At 45.8% G+C, this 26,840-nt stretch overlaps 1 protein-coding gene across 41 annotated transcripts in view; it reads right to left on the reverse strand.

Moving 5' to 3' along the window:
- Positions 1-16,143: 16,143 nt before the first annotated feature.
- The window catches only part of PKP4 (plakophilin 4), a 257,836-nt gene continuing 247,139 nt past the window's right edge, over positions 16,144-26,840 (reverse strand). For 26 of the 41 annotated variants that reach the window (XM_017342867.4, XM_051849500.3, XM_051849499.3 and 23 more), the window contains 5 exons: positions 23,112-23,196; positions 22,895-23,012; positions 20,387-20,515; positions 18,701-18,774; positions 16,144-17,139 (listed from right to left, as the gene is read on the reverse strand). In XM_017342867.4, the coding sequence (XP_017198356.1) occupies positions 16,891-17,139; positions 18,701-18,774; positions 20,387-20,515; positions 22,895-23,012; positions 23,112-23,196 (655 nt within the window). In that variant the 3' untranslated portion in view covers positions 16,144-16,890. The remainder of the gene's footprint in view (positions 17,140-18,700; positions 18,775-20,386; positions 20,516-22,894; positions 23,013-23,111; positions 23,197-26,840) is intronic. The other 15 variants (XM_070070834.2, XM_051849505.3, XM_051849503.3 and 12 more) reach the window with 2 other exon arrangements.

Raw genomic sequence — 26,840 nt, forward strand, 5'->3', positions numbered from 1 at the left:
AACCAATACCTAAAGAAATTGCCTCAGGAAAAAAAAACCACAATCTGCAGAAGCCACTTGTTAAAAGTGATAGAAACAACTGGTCCACCAGATGCACAAATGTCAATGTCAGGACACAGGAAGTATGAAAAATAATGCAATATGACATCCCAAAGGAACATGATGACACATTAGTAACAGATTTCCATGAAAAGGAGATTTATAAAGAATTCAAAAGAACGATTACAAAGACAATCAAAGAGATTCAGGAGAATACAAAATGTATTCTAATGTTTCCTAATTAAACTAGGAAAGCAATGTATGATATGAATGAGAAATTCAGCAAAGAAAGAGATTTTGAAAAAGAACCACACAGAAATCTTGGAAATGAAGAACTGAAGAAGTAAAAAACCAAAAAACCAAAACATATATATATATATATATGTGTGTGTGTGTGTGTGTGTGTATATGTATATATATGTAAAAATCTCCATTCAGCCTGTCTTTAATTAGAGACTTCAGGGCATTTATATTCAAGATTTTTATTAAGTAATGACTTATTCCTATCATTTTCTTACATTTCTTCTGTTTATTTTTTGTATCTTTCATTATTTTTTTTTTACATTTGACAGGTAGAAATATAGATAGTGAGAGAGACAGAGAGAAAGGTCTTCCTTCCATTGGTTTACCCACCAAATGGCCGCTACAGCTGGCACTGCGCAGATCTGAAACCAGGAGCCAGGTGCTTCTTCCTGGTCTCCCATGTGGGTTCACTGCCCTCCAAGGCCACAGCAGAGAGCTGGACTGGAAGAGGAGCAACCGGGACTAGAACCCGCGCCCATATGGGATGCCGGCGCCACAGGCAGAGGATTAACCAAGTGAGCCACAGCACTGGCCCCCTTACATTCTTTTTCTAATGGGTTTTTTACTTTCACATGTTTTCATGATGATAGTTATGTTTCTAATGCTTCTTTCTAATTTGAACATCCTTAAGTATCTTTTTTAAGGCTGGTCTTGTGATGAATTCCCCTACTTTTTGTTTATCTTGGAAAGCCTTTTTTCTCCTTTGTTGATGGATGTTAGATTGCTGGGTATAGAGTTCTTGATTGGCAGATTTTTTTCTTTTAAAACTTGGCACATGGGGTGAGTATTTAGCTTGGCATCTACTGTACTAGTTGAGACAACCGCATCTCTCATCAGAGTACCTCAGTTCCATGCTTGGCTCTGGCTCCCAACTCCAGCTTCCTGCTAATGCAGATCTTGGCAAATAGAGTAACAGTGTTGATGACTCAACTAATTACAGTCTTGTCACCCATGTGGGAGACTCAGATTCAGTTCCCAGCTCAGCCCTGGTTATTGTGAGCATTTGCAAGTGGGAGCTCTCTTCTTGCCCACCACCCACATCTTTCTCTGTCTCTCGACTCCTCAAACAAGCTTTTAAACATTTTATTTTTTCCCCAGAATACTTTTATTTAATTTATACAAACTACATGCATTTCATAAATACTACTTTAGGAACATAGTGATTCTTTCCACCATACCTGCACTCCCACCCCTCTTTCCACCTCCATCTCCTATTCCTGTTCTTATTTTTGGCTAAGATCTATTTTTAATTAACTTTATGCACATAAGATTAACTCTATACTAAGTAAAGAGTTCAACAAATAGTATGAAATTCCATTCATAAATCTGGAAAAATAATATCTTAGAATACACTTAAACAAAGATATGAGAATCTCTACAATGAAAATTACAAAGCACTAATAAAGAAATTGAAGACAACATACAAGAAATGGAAAGACCTTCATGTTCATAGACTGGAAGAATTAATATTTACTAAAATGTTTATACTACCCAAAGTGATTGACAGAGTCAATGGAATCCTGCTCAAAATATTGACATTATTCTGAAAACCAGAAAGAAATCTTATGATTCATGTGGAAGCATAAAGACCACAAATAGCCAAAGGACTCTTGAACAAAAAGAACAAAGCTGGAGGCATCACTATACCTGATTTCAAGACATACCACTATTGTAATAAAAACATGATGGTAATGGCATAAAACAGACTCCTAGCTCACTGAACAGAATAGAGATCCCAGAAATGATTCTACACATCTACAACCAATAAACTCTTGGCAAAATTTCCCAAAACAAACAAACAAACAAACAAACAAAAACCATGCACTGGCTCAAGGACAGTTTCTTCAATAAATGTACTAGGAAAATTGGATATCCATAGAACATTGAAAATGAACACCAGCCATCTCTCAATGTACATGAAAATCTACTCAAAGTGGATTAAAGAGCTAACTGTAAGACTTGAAACTGTGAAACTGCTAGAAGAAAACACAGGGGAAGCACTTCAAGTCATTGGCATAGGCAACAAGTTTCTGGGTAAGACTTGAAAAATATAGGTAACATTCCATAGCCTTGTCAACTCATGACAAGAGCCTAGGGTGATTACTGATGCCATAAACAAGAGTGTCAATTTGTTAAGTCAACAACAGGAGTCACTGTGCACTTACTCCTCATGTAGGATCTCTGTCCTTAATGTGCTGTATATTGTGATTTAATGCTATAACTAGTACTGAAACAGTATTTTTCACTTTATGTTTCTATGTGGGTGCAAACTGTTGAAATCTTTACTTAATGTATGCTAAACTGATCTTCTGTATATAAAGAGAATTGAAAATGAATCCTGATGTGAATGGAAGGGGAGAGGGAGAGGGAAAGGGGAGGGTTGCAGGTGGGAGGGAACTTATGGGAGGGGGGAGCCATTGTAATCCATAAGATGTACTTTGAAAATTCATATTCATTAAATAAAAGTTTAAAAAAAGAAAAATATAGGTAACAAAAGAAAAATTAGTCAAATGGGAGTATATCAAATTAAGAAGTTTGGGGCTGACACTCTGGCATAGTGGGTAAACCGCCGCCTGCAGTGCTGGCATCCCATGTGGGCGCTGGTTCAAGTCACGGCTGCTCCACTTCCAATCCAGCTCCCTACTATGGCCTGGGAAAGCAGTAGAAGATGGCCCAAGTCCTTGGGCCCCTGCACCCATGTGGGAAATCTGGAAGAAGCTCCTGGCTCCTGGCTTCGGATTGGCGCAGCTCCGGCCATTGTGGCCATTGGGGAGTGAACCAGCAGATGGAAGACCTCTCTCTCTCTGCTTTTCCTTCTCTCTCTGTGTAACTCTGACTTTCAAATAAATAAATTAAAAAAAAAAAAAAACCAAGAAGGTTTTGTATAGCAAAGGAAATAATCAACTGGGTGAAGAAACAACCAACAGAATGGAGAAAATATTTGCAAACTACATTCTGATAAAGGATTAATATCCAAATATACAAGGGACACAAAGAAACTCAACAACAACCCTCCAAACAATCCAATTAAGAAACGAGCAAAGAATCTGAGCAGATATTGCTTAAAAATAAAAATACAGTTGGCCAAAAATTAAAGGAAAAAATGCTATCACTAGGGAATGTTTAATGTCCAAAAAATACATATCAAAACCATTATTGGGCTGGCGCCGCGGCTCACTAGGCTAATCCTCTGCCTAGTGGCGCCGGCACACCGGGTTCTAGTCCTGGTTGGGGCGCCGGATTCTGTCCCGGTTGCCCCTCTTCCAGGCCAGCTCTCTGCTGTGGCCAGGGAGTGCAGTGGAGGATGGCCCAGGTGCTTGGGCCCTGCACCCTATGGAAGACCAGGAAAAGCACCTGGCTCCTGGCTCCTGCCATCGGATCAGCGCGGTGCTCCGGCCGCAGCGCACCAGCCGCGGCGGCCATTGGAGGGTGAACCAACGGCAAAGGAAGACCTTTCTCTCTGTCTCTCTCTCTCACTGTCCACTCTGCCTGTCAAAAAAAAATTATTAAATATTCTTTCACTCTTGTTAGGATAGCTATTATGAAAAACACAAAAAAATAATTAATTCTAGTGAGGATGTGGGTTAAACAGAACCCTTACACAATGTGGGAATGAAAATTAGTACAGCTATTATGGAGAACAGTATGGAGATTCCTTATAAAAGCCAAAAATAGATCTAGCATTTTTGATCCACATGAAATTAGCATGTGAAAGAGATACATGTACTCCCAATTCACTGCAAGACTACTTACAAAAGCCAAGATACAGACTCAACCTCCATATCCATCAGTAGATGAATGTATAAGGAAAAGGTGGTATATACACATTGTGAAATATTACTCAGCCATAAAAAGTATGAAATCTTGGCACTGGCAGCAAAGTTGATGGAGCTAGGAGTCATTATATTGAACGAACTAAACTGGACACACAAGGATATATACTGGTTGTTCTCTCTCATGTGGACATTAAATACAAGTCAATTAGAACATGGAACAGTGATTACTAGAGGTTGGGAAGGGTGTAGGTAGCTGTTTAGGCAAGAGAAAGATATACAATAGAGGTAGAGAGGAAGGCTGGATAATGAGTTCCAAACACAGAGAGCAGTACCGAGTTTTAGTGTTACACAGCACAGTGGGGTGACTACAGTTCCAATGTTTAGATAGTGCATAAAGAACTGCAGGAGATGAGCTGGTAAAAACTTCAAACACAAAGGAAATGGAACTACTATTTGCCTGATTTGATAGCTCTATGTTGTATACATGTGTTGAAAGATTGCATGGTACCCCATAAAAATAAATATCACATTTTAATCAGTTGAAAAAAAGTAGTGTACAAAAATTGCAAAAGTTAACTCCAGCCTTGTTTCAATTCTTTGATTTAAAATTTTATAGTCATTAATTAGTATTTATATTTTACCTTTTATCATTTGCAATATATTAACAAAAATGATAATTTAAAAACATGAAAACTATATTTTAAACTTTTAATTTTATTTTTAACTGACAGAATGTCAGTACCATGTGATGTTTCAAAACATGGATTTTATGTTTTTTATAGTTTAGCTTATATTTGATAATATATTCTTACTCTTTTAACTTACTACATCTTAAATGAAATAAAATTTGATTGTAAAAGTTATATACAAATAATGTAAACACCTTGACCCTAACTCATCATCAATGATTTTGGCTAAATGAAGGCAAGAAAGTATTTTATGAAAGAAAAGGTTAAAATAATGAATTATATTTATATATATAACTCATCCAAATAATACATGCTCCTAAAATATGTGCAATAACAATGAAGTTCCCTCTTTGATATTTTGCAAACTTTAAGATATATAAAACTATGCCAATATGCATATATTAAAAATGTTATTATAAAGGAATAATTAAAAACATTAACCTCCCTCCTCCCGTGCATGTACAGGGAGCATTTTATGTGAAAGCACTTCAAAAAGTTCATGGAAATGCATACTATGAATTAACTGCTTGGATTTCAATTTTTTTATACCAAAATAAGCTTATCTTTTAATTCAGTTTTCCCATGAACATTTTGAAATTGTCTTGTACAACAGTTTATTAGCAGATGTATATCCTTTACACATTTGTTTACCTCTATATGGTGTTGGACTTTCATTTGCTCAGCCCACAGCTGCAAACATTAAGGCCGGCCCTGCACTTTGTTTCTCTGACCTTGTTAGAAAGTGCACCAGGGTGCAGAGCGCAGGCAGGCACTTGCTGAATGTTCCCTGAAGGTGGCAAATGCTTTCTGCGCACTCTCAGCAAATCCTGTAATAAACCCATTCTACCGATGATGAAGTAGAGAGGCCACGTTCTTTGCCCAAGGTCACCCTACCACTCAGATGCTGAGCCAGGATCTCCGTTCTCTCCGCCCAACTACAAAAGCTGCCTTCTAACCTTCTAAACTCCGATCCTTGCAGAGGGAACTGGGCTGCAGCTACTGCCACGGAGTGAGGCGGGGCCCCCAGGGTTTCCTTGTGGCTCATTTGGGCCCAGGGCAGAAAGCTTGTTAGCTGTGTCTGTTCACCAGGGGCTCTCCACCTAGTGCCTGCTCCTCCACACCCATCCCTTGCTCTGCCTCAGGGAGCTGGCCTGAGGGAGGGGGCTCCAGCAAGTGTATTCGGGATGAGGGAGTGGAGGCAGGCAGCACAGGACCTTAAGCTCAGATCTGCCGGAGCTCTGGTATCTTCTTTGTGCCTGGGCTGCAAACCTCTGTAGGGCAAAGATGAAACACCGTTTCATCTCCTCCCGGGTGTGAAGAAGAACAAGAGATGGATCTTCTCAGCTCACTCGGATCATGGACCTGCTGAACCCCTGCAGGAGAACAGAGCATGGATTATAGAGAAAGCTCGAATCCATTTCTGCAGGAATCAGGGGGCTTACAAATGAAAGCAATATCTGTATTTGGACAATGACTACCTTGGGGCCCTGAAAGCTTTAATGAAATTCTATACATCAAAAGTTTTTTAAATCTTCTGAGTCAAGAACGTGCAAGCTGACCCCTACTCTGCTGGGTCCCAGGAACCACTGTGAGACCTGGTGGGCAGGGCAGAGGAGGGAGCCACAGGCAGGCAGGGGCAGAATGGTTGACCTGGCTTGGGCTGACCTCCAGGTGGCCCTATCCCCAGGACTCCCTGAGCTGGGTGCAGGGGTGGGGGTGGGGTTGGCATGGAGTGGGGATCCCCTGGGTCAGTCTCAGGAGACACATCTGCTGCCTCCACCTCCTCAGGTGTAGCAGAGCAAGAAGGAACTGGCCATTCACAGCGGTGGTTCTCAAAGATTGGTGTGTGAGTCTCTGGGTCCTAGAGTCCCCACCTCACCCCGTTTGGGGCACTGACCAGGTCAGAACTATTGCTGTCTTAATACCAACATGTTATTTTCCCTTCTGTTATTTTTCCTTCTGCTTCTTTCAGGAGCACATGGTGGCGGTCTATTCTGGAGGGGACATGGATGACATGGGTGATGTCACAACAGATCAGAGGTGGAAACAGACTTGAGGTTCCAGCTGCCCTCTCTTAAGCCACGCACCAGAGATTTGCAATGGTGAAAAACAAGGCCATTCTTCTTACTCTTTTTGGAAAAAACATGTCATTCATGTTGGTATACAATGGGCTTATTTTTAAGTGAATTGTTAAAAGTTCTGCGTTTACATTTCTAAATATACATCCATAAGCGTTGGCCCTCACCTGTGAAAGTTCTCCTGAATTCTCAACGTGTTTTATGGATGTAAAGGGCTGCTGGGGCTCTGTATTTTGAGAACTTCAGAAGTGGTGAGTGTGTGGAACACCCAACATGCAGCATCAGGGGCCCAGGGCCGTGTACCCACCATCTGTCCATCTCTATAGAATAAGTGCATCCAGATTTTTGTTAGGGGAGGGGACTTGACAGTCTCAGCAGGTGTATTTTCATTTTGCATATCTAGACCATATGAGCAAAAAAGCACCTTGACTTCTGAGCAGGAAAAATAGCTTCCACCTCCCCTCATCATTCAGAAAACCTGGGTTTCTGAATCTTGTATTCACTCCAAGTGTTCTCAGAGCCTTCAATGTGAACATCAAGGGTATGGTGAATCTCTTGAGAGACACCACGCTGCAGCTTCCAGTCTTATCTGGCCAAACAACGTCCCTTAAGGTTCCCAGGATCCCACTCTGGGAAACTGCTCACCCAACAAAAGCACGGCTTGGTCCCCGGGGTTGGTTGTGAGCTGCTTAGTATCCGCAGTCTGCTTGTCCACTCCCGCTGGGGACCAGTGAGGGCCGCTTGTGCCCTGCGCTTGGAGGTGTGTGGGTGTGGGCTTTGGGACGTGGACTGGGAAGAATTCACCCCAATCTGATGGTGAATGACTCAGGGGGCTGGAGAAAGGCTCCGGGTGTAGAAGCATAAATGGGGACTTTCAACACAGGATGGTGGGGGTGGGAGAGCAGAGCTGTCCGTGGTGGACCTGGCCCAGCAGAGGAAGCCAGAATGGGATCTCGGATTATGAAGAAGCCGATGCTCACGCTCATGCTGTTGGGGCTCGGGCCTCTTGTGCCTCGTGCCCAGGCTTCTCCATCTCGTGAGCTGGTGGGATGCCCTCTTAGACCTGCACTGTGGATTTGGCTCTTCAGTTCCATTAAGGGTAGGGAGGGGCAAGTGGGGGACCCAGCCTCAGCCTCAGGTTCAGCCAAGCTCTCCAGAGTGCCCCAGAAGCCTTCTTCCCAGGGGAGACAGGCGCCGGGGCAGGTTGCTAAGGCGGGGTTCCTCCCATGTGCTGAAGACAAGCCCTCCCCAGCCCCTCTCTCACCTGCTCCCGGGGCGTGGCCTGTTTCCCTGAGGTTCGGGTTGGGCTCTGTGGGAGGCAGGCAGGGCTCGGGTTTGGAAGAGCTGGGCGTTCTGAGGGGTCACACAGAATCCCCTCTTCTCTGAGACCAGACCGTGGAAGGACAGCCTGAGGTTTCGCACATGGCACAGCGGGCAGCTTTTTTCACTTGTGAAGTGGATCTGGGGACAGTAGCTTGAACCAGAGCAGCAATCCGACTTCCCCAGACACCGGGGTGAGCAGAACTCACGCAGCCGAGACTTCAGGCCGAGCTGGCTGGGGAGCACCGTTGGAGAGCAGGCGGGAAGCCCCGGCCCCCAGCCTGGGCAGCGAGCTCCCGGGGCGTGCTTCGCTTTCCCGGTCTCTCCTTTGCCCTTGACCAGGGGGAGGACTGAACAACAAGAGAAAGATGAAGGGTTTCTTTTCAGAGCTTCCAGAATGTGCAGTTCCTTGTGACGGACTGCAGTGCGGTCAGTGAGCCGTCCTCTGGGAACACCAGGCCCTTCCCCGGTTCTGAGGCCAACAGCCCCCTTCCGTGGCTGAACTGCTGGGCCTGCTCTTGCCCATGCCTACGGCGTCCCCAGCTGTTCCTCCTGTAGGCCGGAGTGTGGGGTGGGGCATGGGATCGCGCTCAGTCCGACAGAGCGCCTCCGCAGGGTTCACCCGGTTCTGTGAAGACTTCCGCAGAGCTGTCTGGACTCGGTGCCTAATTTGCGAACAGGTCACTCCACAGTTTTCTTTTTCAAAAGATCAACTGTGACTTATGGCATTATAATATTCTCCCAGTTGGTTATCTTCGCGAAGGCAAACAGTAAAAAGGCGCTTGCTTTCTTTGAGTGTAATTGGGCTGGGAGCCGGCGGGAAGCTGGAGGGGGATTCTGGGTTGGAGGAGGGATTGCCACAGGGGTGGCTCACTTGAGCATGCGCCGTGATTGCGCGAAGGCCCGGGAGACACTGTGGTGCTTCCTCAGCGGAGCCAGAAGTGCTGACGCGGCCCGGAATCCCTCAGGGCCAGCATCAGTCCCCGCTCAACGCTGATCTCAGGCCACTTCCTCTGATTCCGAGGACAGTCTTGTGTTAGGGTTGTTGTAAAGATTAAATGTGGTAATGTAGTTAAGACACGGGGCGCCATCCTTGAAACCTGAGCGCAGTGAACACTCAGCTGTTGGTGGTTATTATTATTACGAGGCGTGATCAGAGCGCTGGCATTTCGCTCGACCCCACCCAACACCAGTGAGCCAAACTCGGTGGCTTCTTTCTGCCTACCCCACTTGCCATTCTGTCTAAAGGTTCCCTGATTTTCTTCTTAGTCTGTTCCCTGCCGCCCTCAGCAGTTTCCTGGTGCCTTTGCAGAAAAGGAACCCCAAATGTACCTTGAATTTCTCTTGCCCCGTGAGGCTTTCCTTGACTGCCAACACTTGGTAGCTGCTTCCACCAGATGGCTTCAAGGGTGTTCCAAGATCTTGGGGTGTGGCAGACCCAGCAGCCTCCACACGTCCCTCGCGCCGGGCACACTGCAGGGTGATGTTCCAGATGTGGTGCGTTAAGATGAAGGAGGCTGCTGCCGTGGGCCCACCTAGCTGGTCCATCAGAGCAGAGAGCCACAGGTCTCTAGGGAGCGGCTCATCCTGTCACTGGCCTTGCAAGGTTGATCATTACTTTGGCTTGTTTTTAGCTTTAGAGTCTTTGCTAAGGTGCTTTTACATGGACATGAGATACAGAGCACTCCCCTTGCAGTCTAGCAAGCTGCTCTTGGTGCAGTGGAGGGGGATACCCAGGGTCCTTCCCCAAGATGCCCTGTAGCTCTGGCCCCTAGAGACAAGCAACCAACAGGATGGGTGGGCTTCTGATGATAAATTGCTAATTTCTGTGGTTAACCTTTAAGCTCTAAAATGGAGTAGTAAATTGAGTGCGACCTGCTGGGGATTCCTGCCCCTAGGACAGTTCAAGCTTGAAAAATTTCACCCAGCTTTTGTTATCTTTCCTGTCTAGGAAACATGGATACCGTCTTGTGCCCTAACATGGAATTAACACAACACAGAGCTTACATTCATAAGAACCAAAGCAACAGAAGGGCAGAGATCACCTTACAGCATCACTTATCATTGTGGGCAGACTGAGAATGACTTCCCCTTATCCATCCCTTCATTTTTTCTCACCAACAGAACTCCTACATAAGTAGAGGTGGCCATGGCAACAGCATTTCCCAGCCTCTTTTATAGATTGAGGTGACAAAGGTGATGCATAGGTAGGGGTTCTAGGAACGCTCTTTTAAGGAGGCTGATTTTGTTGGCAAGCTCTGCTTTCCTGATTCCTTTCTTTTTTGATGAGGAATGAGGATGTGACAGCTAGAGCTCTAGCAGCCAATAAAGTCATAAGGGTGAGGGATCCACCCACAGAGCAAGATGGAGCTTGGATCCATGGGGATGTTTATGGGACCACCTAATAACATTCATTATATCCTTCTTTGGTCATCTCTTTATGAGGAAGAGAAAAAAACACAAGTAGAGCTTTATAACAGGTCTTGGCTTTTTAAAATTGCCATCCAAACAATTCCTCAGTGTTAATACCTCCCAATGCAGTACTGTGGCTTTAAAGGATACTATTTTATAAGTGATTTAGCACCAGCATTTTTCCTTTTAAGACAGGGACAAATCTGATGAGTTTTAATTCCACCCCACCTTTCTAGAAGGGTCAGTTAATACAGCAGTGGTAAAAAAGGAAAAATAGATGGAAAAGAAAAACTGCATTATTTGCAAATTGAATAAGCACACCATTATCTTTTGACTACAGTCAGAGGCAAGAAGGAGACTCTAGTCACTGTTACCAGACACAATGGCAGTGATTTTTTCTTTTGTATTTCCACCATCTAGCTATAAAACATGCCTCTTTGTCTTTTTTATTTTTTAATTTTTTAAAGATTTATTTGAAAGTCAGAGTTACACAGAGAGAGGGGAGGCAGAGAGAGAGAGAGAGAGAGAGAGAGAGGTCTTCCATCTGATTGTTCACTCCCCAAATGGACACAACAGCCAGGGCTGCGCTGATCAGAAGCCAGGAGCTTCCTCCAGGTCTCTCACTCAGGTACAGGGGCCCAAGCACTTGGGCCATCTTCCACTGCTTTCCCAGGCCAAAGCAGAGAGCTGGATCGGAAGAGGAGCAGCTGGGAATAGAACCAGCACCCACATGGGATGCCGGCACTTCAGGCCAGGGTGTTAACCCACTGTGCCACAGCACCGGCCCCGCCTCTTTTTCTTTATAAAATATTTTTGGGAAGACTTGAAATGTGTTCTTCATTTTCTATAATGGCCATATCCTTCCCTATGACTGTCATGTTGATCCTGGAGCCCATCTGGGTTGAATCCCTTCCTTCAGACCCCAGGTAGTTGGGCACACTTCACACACAGAACTCATTCTCACCCCCTGGGAATGAATGAGGGGTCCCTAGGATTGGGCTGGGCAGGCCACTGACTCTGAAGAATCCTAAAGAGAGAACTTGGAGAGGTTTCATCCTCCCCGAAGTCATTTGATTAAATTAGGGCACAGTGGATGGTATTGGAAGGCAACTCCATTCCATTTCACTGCCAGCAAACAAAGGCACATTGCAGGGTATTGCCTTTTGGGGACGAGGTGAACTGCTACATGGGATTTCTGAAGGAAGAATTAGACACTTTCACACTGACGTCAGAATTACACCTTTGATCCAGCACAAATTGTTTAATTGGAATCATAGGGATGTGAATGGAGGGTGAAATATCCTAACCATATCAAGTCTTTATCAAAATCCCTTCAACCATTGTATGGAGCTTTAATAATGAAAGAGCAGGTTATGGCTCATGCAAACGATTATGACAGCACAAAATGCTTTTTAGTGATTTCAAGTTAGAATGAGACAACAGCAATGGGAGCAAACAGCCACTTAGGGAACATACCAGCTGCTTCCAGTGAAGCTGCTGACATAAAGACAGGGGAGAGCTGTTGAGCAGACACAACTCAAATCATAATTCGCTTGCTAGTAATCTCTTTTGTGTGTGTCTGCAGCCTTCATGGACTGTCCTGAATAAGAGTATTTATGCAGAGTGGAGTCCAGCCATCACGTGGTGAACAGCAAACAGCCAACACAAGGGTGAATAAGGCTGGACAGTTAAGCCAAGACCTTCTAAAGGCACACGTCCCAGCTGAGATGTGTTCCTCAGTATGGGGGACAACCCACGGCTGCCCTTGGTCTGTAAGACCCAGCCCAGCTCTTGGTACCGGCCCTGTACTTGAAGTGTGGAAGCATCTTATGGAATTCCAAACAATGCCTGTAGCCTGTGCTCTCTCCTAGCACCCTGTGCATTTATATGTTCTGAGTTCAGTCTGTTCACTTCCCCTCCAGCACGGATTTGCTTGACCTGGGGCAAGGTTCGCCTTTGAATTCAGCCTACCCTGAATTTTTAGAGTGAAAACTCCTTGGTGCTCCCACGTCTAATTTCACTGGCCTGGTCGCTTTTCTGCTCGCACCTCTCTGGCTCTTCGCCCCCACTCTCTTCCCCGGAGCTTGGGTAGCCCCGAGGTGGGTGAGCTGTTTATCTGCACATCCCTTTGGATTATTAGGTAACAGGAGCATCGCACTTCTTTCTTGGCAATGGGTTTGAGCATGAGCTTATTTCTTAACTTTCTAGTCATTACACACATAAATCTGTCCATCACAGCCTGTCTAAAAGGACACTTCCATAGAAGTGCTTTTTAAAGTATATGTTTCCAAACTTACCTTGAAAAGCTTTTAGCTTATTTTGTGTTAAAATCTTGTGGGTGAGGAGTCAGTCTCAGTGGATGTTTTATTAATGTTTGAAATACATAAATTGGGTTTTTCTCACTCAAGGGATACCAATAATTATAACTTTGATTCTATGTCATAAGACTAAATCTTGGACAATGCCATTATATATTTCTTTATTGATTTATGAAGCAAGGGTTATTTATTTTTTACTGAGGCAATTTATGCATACAATGAACTGCAATCTTTTTTTTTTTTTTAAGATTTATTTATTTGAAAGGCAGAGATACAGAGAGAGCAGAGAGAGAGAGAGAGAGATCTTTCATCTGCTGGTTCACTCCCCAAATGGCTGCAATGGCCAGGAGTGGGCCAAGCCAAAGCCAAGAGCCAGGAGCTTCTTTCAGTCTCCCATGTGGGTGCAGGGACCCAAACACTTGGGCCACTTCTACTGCTTTCCCAGGTCCATTAGCAGAGAGTTAGATTGGAAGTGGAACAGCTGGGACTTGAACAGGCACCCTTATGGGATGTTGACACTTCTACACCACAATGCCAATCCCTAACTGCAGATGTTATATGTACATTTTGATGTGTTTTAAATGTGTACACCTGTGTAACTACCCCGACCCTTCCCCCCCATCAAGACATAGGACATTTCTATTACTCTGGAAAGTTTTCTCATAGTCACCCAGCCCCACTGGCAGCCATGGATCTGCATTTTTCTTCTTGAAAGAGTCACCCAGCGTATAATTCTTTCTTTCGAGCAGCATGTTTTGGAAATTCCTCCATGTTCCTGTAGCCGAGGCTCCTTTTTAGTGCTGCTGGTATTCAGCTACATGAATATACCACAATCTTATCCATTCTTGGATTAAATTTGTTTATCCTTTCTTCTGTTAGCGGTTTGGATTATTTCCAGTTTTCAGCTATTATGAATAATTTTTCTATAAACAAAGCTATTTAAAAAATTTAATAAGTGAAGAGCAATGGCCAAGTGTTTAACTGTTTTCTCCCTGTAATCCAGTTTGATCATGGAAACCAAAGTACCATCCAATAGACTTAAAAAAGTTCTATTTTAAAGGGACCTTGCAGCCTAACCTAAATGTCACATTATCAGAATGGTCAGGACTCAGGTTTCCAAAACGAGGTTCTTGTAATTATCAGTTGTGATAGACAAGATGAGTTTTGGGGACAGATGAACACTTTTATATGTAATGGTTCAATGTTTATCCTATGGTTACTTTTCACTTAGTGCAGCTGAGGATGGTTTTCCACTTTCGATTATGGATATTATTTCCTTTGGCAAACTTAAGACCTTGATGAAAAGTGTGTAGTAAATAGCAGTTCAGTTGGAACTCAGATGACTGATTTTGGAAGACACTGGCACTGGAGACTAGTGCTAACCTGTAAGTCTCAATCACTGTGACCTTTAGCAAGTTATTCTCCGAGTTTGCTTTAGGAGCTGTAAAATGGGCTATTGTACAGATTTCATAAACTTGCTGCAAAGGCTAAATGACAGTCTATGTGGTAACTCTTGCACTCAAGGAAGTGGGCACTCAGTACAGTGAAATGCTGGTACTTCAGTGCAAACATCCGCAGTCAGGGACAACTGACACTGGCTGTACTCAGCCCCGACTTTCCACATCAGGATGGAGGTGGCCGGAGCCCAGGCTCCACAGAACCACAGAGGAATGAATTCTGCATGGGACTTGCTGACATTGGGGCAGCAACAGACAGCAATTTGGTTTTAGCAGAGCCTGTTTATACCCACACCTTGGAAGGCAAGTGAGGCTGGTTTCTTCATCAGTGATGCAGTCAGTTGTCTGTCATTCAGGTTCTGGCTATGGTTTCTTTTTTCCTGGTCACCAGGGGCCTAACTGACTTCAGATCTGCCCAGTCCTCATCCACAGGCCTCCTTCTGGTTCTTGTAAGAGGTCTGATGGAAGTCAATCATTGCAGCCCAAATTTGGATCAGGTTTTGCAATGCTGCTTGCCACAAGTAGGGGCCTAAGACAAGCCAAGACTACTGGAGTTAGTCAGATCAGGCCAGCTCCAGATTCCCTTGCGTTCCTGACTCTGAGTGAGGCCTTTCAGCTTTAACCCAGACAGGGAACTATCAGGCTCAGGGAAGTCAATGATTCGAAGCTGAAATGGATCCATCTCCAAAGCCCTGATGCCGGTTCCTCGAGAAAGTCTGGTGTCCTCGGCAGCTCCAGAGCAGTGTTTCCTGAGCCCTCCAGAGCGGGAGGCAGCCATGGCCCAGGGGAGGAGGCAGCCTGACCCTGCCGGCTGCCTCAGGGGTCATTCAGAAAGCATGCACCTCTGCAAGGCTCCCTATTTGTGCACCTGAGACATCTTCCCGCTTATATTCATGTTTCTACGTCATCTCGGATCCTAATCTTGGGCGGCTGTCCATTCAGCAGGGGAATGCACTTTTCTTTTGGGCTTCTTTCCACACTCTCACAAGCATTTTAATCTGTGATCTGTATCATGTTTGTTGGAGATGCTAAGTCCATGCTTCTGGGTTTGATCTGCCATATGGGTCATTTCCTGGCTTGTTGAGTAGGATCCAAGAGCCAGGGCTCAATGGTGGGAACTACAAGGCCTGGGAAGACCTCAGGCTTGGGCCTCCTGGGCTGGTGGTCCTCACTGTCTCCACTGATGAGCAGTAGTTACAAGAAATGCTGTGGGGTGCAACTGGGACCCCTGCTTACTGTGTCCCTGATCCAGGCAGGAATTGCTGGGTCTCATGGAATTACTCAGCAAAGTAATCAGGCAGAATTGGTTTGGCTTACTCCATCAGAGCCAATCAAGTAAATGCCCAACCACTGTTCTTATGTAATTATTGAGTTCTTAAAAAATAATGCCAAAAGGAGCCTGCCAATTTAGTTATGGCCAGGCTGCCAGATAGAATTTCTCTTGGGTGAAAAGTATTGTCAAATACATATAGCATTCTGGAAAAACACACACACACACACAAAACATGGTAAAACAGTAGAGCACACTAGATTCAAAATAGAGCTCTGAAAACAAAAATGTTTAGATGTGGAGGAGGACAGTTCATAGCTTTGTTCTTTGATGCAATCCATCTCACAGTGTGCTAATTGTATAAAACTAGCAAAAGTCCAAAATAGTTGGATTTATGTAAGCTACTTCCAGCATGAATTACATTTGTTTTTATTAAATCTGTTTTCCATATTACATCCAGAAAATAAAGAGCGGGAACACATTTCCAAGGATGAAAGTTCCACATTTATTTTTCTTTCATGTGCATAGAAAATGGCAGTGAAGTGTCCTATGAAAGAGGCAGGGAATGGGCGTGGCGCTGCTGTACCAGACTGGACCTTGTGCTTCCAAATACACTACTTGTGGTGAAGACAAAGGATGTCGCGGTGGAAGTGCTAACAGTTCTTTGGGCTTCCCCTTTGATTTTTAAGCAGTCAGTTTCTTCAAATCTCTTTTCAAATGACACACTGCATTACAAATGATGGCACTTAACCAATGTGGCATTTCCATATTTACACCAACAAAGGAAATTTACAAGACATAATAGCATACAATCTTGACATTTAGTAATAGCAATAAAACATGAAGGGCATCCATTTTATATTTTCTGTACAAACTATCAGAACATAACTTTATTCACATTAAAAAAATCATCTTTAATTTGATATGACCTACACAACCCCATCTCATTTCATCCACTTCTCAAACCTCTCATCACATCACCCACACCTTCACCAGACTACATAATCTATAAGTGATTAGACCTAACACCTAAATAGAGTTTAGAAAGTCCTCTCCCAAAGGTATCCTCACTTCCCTGATAATTCCTCAGAAAAGAAAAAAAAATATGCTCTTCACTCATTCCTTCCATTTCACTTTCACATTTCATCATCACATCAGCAAGGCGGACTTCTCACCTCAATCCAAGCAAGGTTAGAAAGAAAGAGTTCCTCTGCCGAGCGTCTCAATGCTACACCCACGAGTCCGGGGAGCCTGGGTACTGTTCTGCTCTGTAAGAGGGTCGTTTAGTGGAGTAAAAGTCTACGTAATTTGTGGTCGATTTCAGTCCATACTGTGTCGAGTAATCAGTAGAAGCTGGAAAGTGAACTCGGTCATCAAAATAAGGGTCTTCATAGCTATGAGGAGATTGCAAATACAACCTGTATGCATCAAAGTTCTTTCTGTTGGAGTCATCTTGGCTATAATACAGCTGTTGATGCTGTTGACAAAATGAAAAGGCAAATAAATAAAAGCCATTTAAAGGAATACATACTTCAGGCTAATTAACATGGGCTTCTCCCTATTTTCAAAGCACTATTCAAAATGTGCCGATGTAGGGTTAGAAGTTGTGTGGGGTACATGTTGCATGTTTACTAGTGGGCTGCAAGGCTCTGAAACGACCTTTACAGGCAGGCTGGCTGAGTTTGCTCAAGTCCTGTCCCACAGCCTCTGTGGAAAGCTGTGCTTGGAAAGGCCTGAGATCCGGGGCAGGGGGTGTAGGACGAGTCCTGGCCACCTGCTCTCCCTAGGGGAGGCCTTGCTCTGCTCCCTGCTGTGGAGGGACATGTTACCTGGCAGGCCAAACAGGATGCCTGTGACGCAGGGAACCTGTAGTGCATTGTGAATTTAGGTGGAGGCTGGATTTTTGAGCCTTGGATAATTGTAGACCAGTTTTTTAAAATGTTTACCTTAGAGATGAACGTGAGTTCATCCTTCAAATTTAATACACAGAAGTGGTTTAGTGTATAACAGCCACCCTTTGGAAACTCTGCTCTAAGCTGTACAGCTGTATATTAAAGGGATAAACAATCTCAAGGCAGGAGACATGTGAGCAAATGCCAGTGTGGAGGGGAAAACTTCTCTGGGCCAGGGCTAACAAATCCACATGCATGGAAGCAAGGCCAAGTGCATGAGGGCCCACATAGGGCATATGCTCCCCATTTCCCTTTGGGCTGCCCTCAAATCATGTCTGTCTTTGTGGTCATGCCCACATCCCCCACTCAGTAAGACGTAACAAATTTATCACATGGGTATCAACTTCATGTTCTGGAACTAGACACATTATGATTCTGAGGTCATTGTTCCTGACTAAAGAAGCGTAGCATACATTGCTTGGAAAGTTGTGTCTTCCCCATGTAGATAGCAAAGATGACTGAATGGAGAAGGGTCTTAGCGCATCCTTGTCTGAAGGACAAGGCGGGAAACTCCAATTGCTCTGTTGCTGGAAGGTGGGAAGAGAGATGAGAGACCCTCCTGAAAGCAGAGCCCGAGTGTGTCACAACCACACCTCCTGCTCATTACTGTAGGTTCCTCCCTGGCAGGGGCTCAGAGCACTCTGAGCTCCAAGACCAACAGACTGGGTCGAGGACCCAGGGTCTTTAAATCGTGGAGCTTGGATGGGGAGGGAGGGAGTCATGGAGGTGGAGAATGAGTCACACAAAAAGGGACCAATGAGATGAGACAGTGAATTGTGCTTACCAATCCTTCCTCACCCAGAGGATGGAAGAGATCTTAGAGCTCAACAGAAAAAAAGAGGGAGGGGAAGGAAAATGTTGGGCGAAGAACACGAGCTAGGGACTTCTCAGCTGCTCCCACCAGCAGTACTGATGTGGATTTTTAAGACCACACCATGCTTTGCGAGTTTCCCAGGCGTGAGGATCCCCAGGGAAAGCTCCTTGGGCCCAGCGGTGTTGGCGCAGCTCTGGGAAGTCAATCGCACTGGCCCCCTTACTGTGTTACTGCTAATCAGCCTGCTGAAAAAAATGGTATTGCAAATTCACCTGTAGCCGTCTATTTTGTTCTCTTGCTGGTGAGGAATAGGAACTGATGTAAATTGGTGAAGGTTTGCTGGAGCCTGTAAGAAAATATTTTATGCAATTAAAACTAGTGCTCATTACTCTGGTCCATCAGGCTGGGTGGTCTCCCCTGTCCCTGACAGGGCCTGCTTCCCTGTGCCAGCGCAGACTGGGACAGGCAACAGTCTGGGTGCTTGGGTCTGACCTGGCTGCTGCTTATCCCAGAGCTGGGAGAGGCCGGAGGCTCACAGCAAAACTAGGCCCTGGGTGTGTTTCATCAAAAAGCAATGGCAATGCAGAGCCCATCCAAAAACCAATCTTTCTCAAGCGCTGCTCACATGTGCGAGGATTCCTCTGGCTTGCTGTGCACAGGAGCACGGCTCCTTGAGCTGAGCAACGTCACTTTTTTCATGGCTCTGAGTGGCAGTGGAGGGTCAGAGAGAAGGGCAACATGGCACTAGCACCAGCCCCATGCCTTCAACACAGCTGTGATTCAAAATCCCAGGGCCTGGGAAAAGCAGGTGCAGGCATGTCCTAAGCCACTGGGCCATAGCAGGCACTGGCTTGTGTCTGCCATACTTCAGTAGGTTCTAAAGGAGAGCGTGGTGTCAGGTCATCGTCTTCAAGAGTCCGTAGCAGACTCCTGAGGATGATGTCATCTGTTACTCTTCCATGACTGTTGAGGCTAGCGAAGATTTTTATTGCTTTCAATGAGGAACATGAAGCATACTTGAGGCAAACCAGTTTACTGAAGCAGGCACAGAAGCTACAGAAGGGTGTGCATGCGAAAGAGGGGACCTTTCAAACCAGGCGGGCTGCTACACACTTGGAGCAGGCAGGCATTTCAGCGGGCTGCGTGCCTCCGTCTGCACAGAACTTGCGGTTTGAGATGCAGCATCTGCAATGGTCTGAGCTATTAATTGCCATGGTAACAACAGTCGATTAGTAAACAGTCCTGTGAAATCACAATTTCAAAGCCAATAGCACAACTGGGACTGCTCCCCCAGCAGTAGTTAAGTTGCCACCAGCTTTTATTTATTTCTTTTTAATAAAGAGGCTTTTTGAGAACAGAGTGCTGTGTTTTGTTTTCTTTTTTTTTTTTTGCAGGCTCACACCGACATATTTGAAAGACAGTAGAGAATGAGAACAACATGCAATCCTGGTTACCCTTCAGGCCGGCATCCTGAACGTAAATTAGATGCACAGCTTTCTGAGCAGAACAGAACACGGTTCGCCCGACGTAATGTTATTTTGTTAGTCTGAGAAAATAATCACTCTGAGGAGAATCACATTACACAGTTTGCTGTTCACCCAAACTCCTTTTTCATGAAACTGTAAAGGAGACGGACTCGCTCCTTTGGTTTGAGGTACCGAGATGAAGCAAGCGGGGAAGCCCCACGGGGCGCTGGGCCCTGCGGCCGTGGGAGGCACGGAGGCTGCCTGGCTGCCTACAAGGACTGCTCAGTCCCGTACAGCCACACTGGCTTGTTTTACTTACAACAAGCAGAAAAGGCAACGATCTCTGGGGCAGCAAAGGGAGACACACTGGAATGTGTTTGCTGCTGGGGGACCGTCTCCACCTGGGCCCCGGCTACTACCCAGGCCACCGCCCCAGGGCCTGGCAACACGGCCTCTCGAGACTCCACATCACACACCCGACTGGCGTCTTACCAGGGTACAGGCCTTTGTGTGTGGCGTCCCCTTGGCTATTGTAATACTGCATAGGTGGCTGGGTCCTATCGTATTCAGAGCGAGGGTCTCTGATGCCTAACAGTGCTGGTGAGGAAGAGGTGCTGCCGACTGAGGGGAGAGGCAAAAGGAAGAGGGAGAGAGAAAGAGGGGAAGGGAGAGAAATCAGACTGTCAGTGTCTCTGGAAAGATCCTTCCGGAAAAGCAAAGGTCAGTGGTTAGAACAGACAAGTGCTGGAGGTTGGCTCACACAAGTGCTGCATGAGGAGCCAAAGTCGGGCCCTGAGCCCCAGCACTGGGCATGCAGCAGCCGGGACTCCTTGGGGCTCACTCACAGCCTGCAGGGCACAAAGGCACGAAGGTGTCCCCACCTGCACTGAGTGGGCCTCAGCAACTTGGTAACTGACTGACAGTAACTTACTAGCCTCGCGAGTCTGCTGCTTTACCATCTCGGCTCAGCTGCTTCTAAAACACTTTCCTCTACATACAGCTCGTCAGGAAACAGAAGTTTTATGGCATGCTTTGATTTCCAATTATTTAAAAAATATCTGCATCTCCAAATGTGTTTGGATGAGAGTGCCCAGTCCATAAAGTTTATCATTCTTTTGATGGTGATCTGCTGTCAGGGAAATTATGTAAACCCCATAAGCCTGGCTCAGCCACAGGCTCATGGTGCTAAGCCCTGGTCTCATAAAGGCCCCAAGGACTTTTTATCCCTGCTTGGGCCAAGTATCTAATAATAACACATCTATCCACAGAGCTCATTTTAGACATTTTTGCACAGGAGGAAAGGAGAAACAATGATTTTTTTCTTTCCCTCATTAAAAACCCTTCTTGCTTGCACTAAAGTTAATCACAAGTAAGAGTGGCCACTTATTCACTTGATGCACCTGACAGCAACAGCCCGCAAACCTTGACAACAGCAGGTTTGCAGGCATCATGAGGAAGCCTTTCATGGATACATATCTCCCAAACAGCCATCTCACTGGCCTAGGGTTGCTCTGTGTCAAGACAGCAGTACACATGCGTGGGCAGTGTCTAAGTGCTACTCATCTTGCTCAGTATTTACAAGACAGAAAACCCCCAGCTGCCTCTTCCCATGAAGTTAGCATCAAAATCAAACATGTCCCTGAGCAGACCCATGCCAGTGCTAAGGGAGTCGTTATGAGCACTCTGAATACCTGGAGAGATGAGACGGGAATACGCCCTGCCCCTGAACAGAACCTCAAAGGGTACCAGGACCTTGGATGGGGCTACTCAACATGGCTCCTTGTGCCCATTTAAGAGGACTTTAAAACCAGTGCAGTGGTTAGTGTCTCAGTGCTCATCTGTCTGAAATTATTCCTTGCTTGCACAGGTGCCTTCTGTTAAGCAGTCAGCTCTCCTGGTTCTCCTGGAATCTCTATTCCTAAGTCCCTAAAGGATTCTGGGTACTTTTACAAAAGACGACAGCCTTAGGCTCAGCGAGAATGCTGAAAACCAGGCCCAAGTCTCCTTGAAAAAAAAACAATTCCTAATTTTAGCACTAAGAGGAAAATATACATCACACACAGTAGGCACAGCTGACTGAAAGAAATTCCCAGTACAAATGGGAACATCCAATTATGTGGCAAGAGTCACTGGTCATAGATTAGCTTTGTGGCCACATACGTTCACAGGAGAAACAAGACCGCCAGCCGCAGCACAATTGGATACAACGGATAATATTTATACGTCAGCATGGGTGATTGAAAGCCCAAGAAAAAGATATTTATTTCTTTTCCTGTCACATTTAGTTAAGAATTAAATTCTTAAATTTACAGGACTTGGCTTACATGTAAATAAATTTAGTCTCAACCTCAAAATATTCTTTCCCCAAGGTAAACACCACAAACAGGTAGGAGGCATGGCTGCCAAGATTTCCAATCTAAAAACCAAAGGGGATTCTTCTAAATGTGCCCTGTGAGGCCTGTTCGCCTCAGCTGTAGGTGCTGAGAGGCTGGAATACAGCCAGGGTATAAGCAGATTTCCCTGGAAAGGAGGGGGCACTCCCAGGTTGTGGGTCAAGGGTCTTCTTAAAGGACCCAATTTCTAAGAAGTTTCACCAAGAAAGAGAAATCATTTTGGAGGGGATCCCACTCTTGGGGCCAGCAGGCGACAGGCCAGCCGTTTTCTGGCAGAAGCCACGTGTCTCAGCCTGGTCCTCCATGCCCCTACACCTGGATTACTTGTGCAGCCTGCTTCCCACAGGTTCTCACAGTTGTGAAGCAGACTCGGGGGACCGGCAGGCCCCCGGACACTTTCAGGTATTGTAGCTGATACATACTTGCGAAAGCTTTTAAAATACCAAGAAGAAAGTGGGTTTGCTCTTTACAACAGCGTGCAATTCTCAGAGAAAGCTCTCAGCTAGAGGGCAGTGTTGGAGGCGACAGGTCTAAGGAGCCTGTCTGGCCAGGAAACACCGTGCTGCCACGCCAGTGATCTTGGAAGCGAGAGGCCTCGCCCACTGACCTGACTGAATGATGGGGGACATCTGTTGGTTGGTCGTAGACAAGGAAGGATGTGATTTGAAGCGATCGCGCTCTAATGTCGACACAGGTGTAATAAAATGGTTTTGATTCCACCCATCCTGTGGAGTTAAAAGAGAAGAAGAAACCTTTCAAAATGAATAATGACTTTCATTACAATACATGCATGTGAATTACGCTGAGCTTTTCTTCTGAGTTACCTTCTTATAAATGCTCCTGAGGTCCCGATACTGCCACAAGGTATTCAAGACCTGGGCTGCTGCCTTCACCACTTTCAGAGAAGACCTAGGGAGAGAGCAGGGAGGTTAGTGACTGGGGGAGAAACGGCCTAGGGCTCCACTGTGATGCAGCAGCCTCCAACAGGCCGTGACTCTCAGGACCCTGGGAGTGGACGCTGCTGCTGGCAAACGCCACCCTGGAGTCAGGTGGGCTGGGCAGTCCAGCAAGCTCCAGGACAAAATGCACACTTTTTCTTTTAAAATGCAAGATTTATTAGAGTCAGAGACCTCCAGCCATGGAGGCGGGCTTCCAAGAGAGGAAAATACCAAAGTGGTCCCTGGCAGTCGAGTTTTTAAGCACATTTTTGATTGACATTCAGTTACAAGGCAGGGGCAAAACGCATCAAAAGACTTGACTTACAATCCTTTATCCTATCTGGCTTGCTCATGATAAAACAAAAAACTGTCTAAAAGGGTAGTATAGGTAACTTGTTTTCACAATAAACTGTGAACTCAGGAGAACAGAATGATCACTCCTTTGCCATTCTCATGGTAAAGTTGGAAGCTCCCAATGAGTGGGCAGTGATCTTGCTAAGGATAACTTTTAGGGGAAAGCAAGCACTTAACACCCTAAATTTCCACTGGGGCCACCCTGACTGCCTATTGCCCCTTCAAGAACGGACCCTAACATCTGTTAGGGGGACTGAGCGATGGTCTCTCTGGCTGCTTCATGCTGAAAAGGAGCATCACTGGGAAAGGGAGTCAAGACAGCATTCCAGCAGGAGGTGGCTTCTCAGGGGGACGGCAGTGCCAGCTTGTCGAAACTGCTTCCATTTGAGATTTTAGCCCAGTCTTCATAAAATACAATTTCCACATATTATGAAAATAAATTTCTTTTTACATTTTTTTACATCAAAATGAGCTCCTCTTTTCCATAAGCTCTTTAGTTACCTCTACCAGATCTAAGGTCTGATTTCTTCTTCCATGCCTTTTCTTCCCAATTACAGTGTGGGGAAGGGGAGATGGGCAAGTGCCAGGCTGCACATCATCTGTTCCTAACAATGGAATACGGATTGCTACTGATTCCAGGGGCTGGGTGGGGCTGACTAGGCCCGCTCAGGGGTTTCACACGCTCTGTGCTCTGTTTCTGGGTGGGGTGGGGGCAGTTCTGCATCCACCCCTGGCTCCTCCCAGCCACAGCATACCTCTGAGTGTCCTGACCAGGCAATATCAGAACCAGGTGAAATCGATCTACTGAAAGCCCTTCCAAATGTGATACCTCCCAAATGGGCCCCAGACCAATGCAATGCCTCAGTTCCTCAATAAATGAACAGAGATGAAATGTCAGGCACCTCAGGTGGCCTCTGGAAGACAGATTTGGGGGAGCAAGGGCCGTAGGTCACAGCATCTCATTCTCAGTTGGCACAAGCCATTGTTGCTGTTTATGACAAGACCCAGGACAGAGGCATGAAAGGCAGAGCTCACCGCTGCCCCTGAGGGTGTGCCTGAATATGCCTAGATACAAACAGGCTGTATATTTTCAGGTGCAAATTCTGTGATCAGAAACCTGAGAAGAGCAAGGAGGTTCCTTGAAGCACAGCTCCTAGAAGGAGTTCTGCATTTGCATCTCCAAATTCTCTCACCCAACCTGGTCTTTGACTCATGACCTCCATATTGCTACATCCACCGCTCACGCCTCGAACCCCGCCCACCCGACTGAGCAGGAGCATTTGACACCTGCTCACCTTTGTAACTCATCCTTTCTTGGCTTCAAGACACCTCACAGTGCTGTTTCGTCGGCTCTGGCTGCTCTTTCTTGGGCTCCTAAGGTTCTGTCCTTAACCTTGCAGTATGAAGGATATCAGCCTTCAATTCCCTCTCTACCTCTGTGACTTCTCTGGTGATCTCATCAATTTCATTTCTCTGCCCAGATCATTTACACCCTGTGACCTCCATATTCACATTTCCAGCCGTAGACTCCACGCTGAAATCGGCCCACGTGTTCTGTTGCTGCCTGCACTCTCCATATTTGGGTTTCCCAGACACTCTGGGTCTTTCCTAGAAGCCTGCTTCTCCTGCAAGGGTCCCCACGTTGGTTAGCGCAGTTCCAGCCTGGGGTCTCTTTTGCCATAGACCTTGCAGTCATCCACAACATCTTCCTCTTCTTATGACACTCATCTAACCTACCAGTGGAGTCTGTTAAATCCGCCTTTTAACCATGTAGGGGTTGACTCCTTCGTCATCTCAACCGCTCTGACCTGTGTGTCCACCTGAGCTGGGGGATCAGTCACTCTGATCCCTTTAAAAGGGAAACCAGGCAGTGTCACTTCTCCATGGCACACTCTCCAGTGGCTTCCAGTGTTTCCCAGATTTAGGACAGAGTCCTCACACTCAGCCCACAGGGCCCACACTTCTAGTCCCATTTTCTCCTCCCCCTCCCGCCCTCGTCTCCCTCACCCTTTTCCGCTTCCACAAGCTCCTTTGCTATTTATCAAACTCACAAGTTCTTCTTCTATCTCAAGGCCCTCTCGGGCGCCCTCCCCTCTGCCTGAGATGCTCTTCCCCTGAGAGCTGCATCCCTGCCTGCCCTCTCCTCTCTCTGAGGCCTTCCTGGCCTGTCCCACCCGCTTCCCCGGGAGGTGGCCTCAGCACCATCTACCACCTTCTGTGTGTTCCTGTTCACCGGGTACCCTGTGTAGCTGGCTGCGGACTGTGAGCTACCTGTGTGGTGGCTGTGCCATGCGCTCAGTTCTCTAAGTGGCTGGCACATTGCAGGCAGGGGAAGAGCATGAGGGAAGTTACAGGTGCAGAGTCAGAAGATAACCCGATTTATGAAAAACAAAATTAGGCTAGGTAATAATATTTTATAATATGCATTTCCCCAGCTTCTTCTCATGCCTTTCACCAGTGAAAAGGACCTCAAGAAATTTTAAGTGCATACAAGGTGATAATGGGTACCTTGGGAGATAGAGGGGAGCTGGTGGAATGAGAACTTAGTTTTACCAGTTTCATTTCCTTCAAAATTAAAAGCAGATTGTATGTAGTTGCTACTAAGGAAATTAAAAAGATGCACAAGATAAAAGGATTAAAAGGAAATATTGGTAATATTGACGGGTTTGGTTTCTGGGGATGACAATGTGGTTTGCTAGATTTTTCTTATGTCTTGGAAATTTCTTCAAAATTATAAACTAAAAGACTAAATGAGAAATGGGAGTTCTTGCACCGTAATTACCCTAAATAATAAACATTCCCTGCATGCTGATTGTGAGCCAGGTTCTGTTCTGAGTACTCTGGGTGCAGCAGTGAAGACCAAGACAAGCTCCCCACAGGCAGAGGGTCAGAAACCAGAGGGACGAATCAATAGTACATCGGGCCAATCAGGGCTGTGAAGGGAATAACGCAGCATAAGGGGTGGAGAGCAGGGAGAGAGGTGCTGCTATCCTGCTGTCCTGAGAAGCTACTAAGCACCCTCATTAACCCTTTCTCTGACCTGATATTAAGGCACATTTAGAGTCTCTGCCATAGATCGTGACAAAAACCCCAAAATTCCTACTTCTGCTGCTTTATTAGTTACTGTCATCCGGAGCAAACAGATGTTGTGATCCAAGCCCAGGGCACATCCTGCGGCCACACAGCAGCTGACAGAGTTGAGATTTTCATACTTTCTGGACAGCCAGCAGCAGAACTTCTAGAACTGAAGACACAAGGTGT

This window comes from Oryctolagus cuniculus, chromosome 3 (genome assembly GCF_051225735.1).
Source record: "Oryctolagus cuniculus isolate XC-2025 breed Fujian yellow rabbit chromosome 3, ASM5122573v1, whole genome shotgun sequence".
Taxonomy (NCBI): domain Eukaryota; kingdom Metazoa; phylum Chordata; class Mammalia; order Lagomorpha; family Leporidae; genus Oryctolagus; species Oryctolagus cuniculus.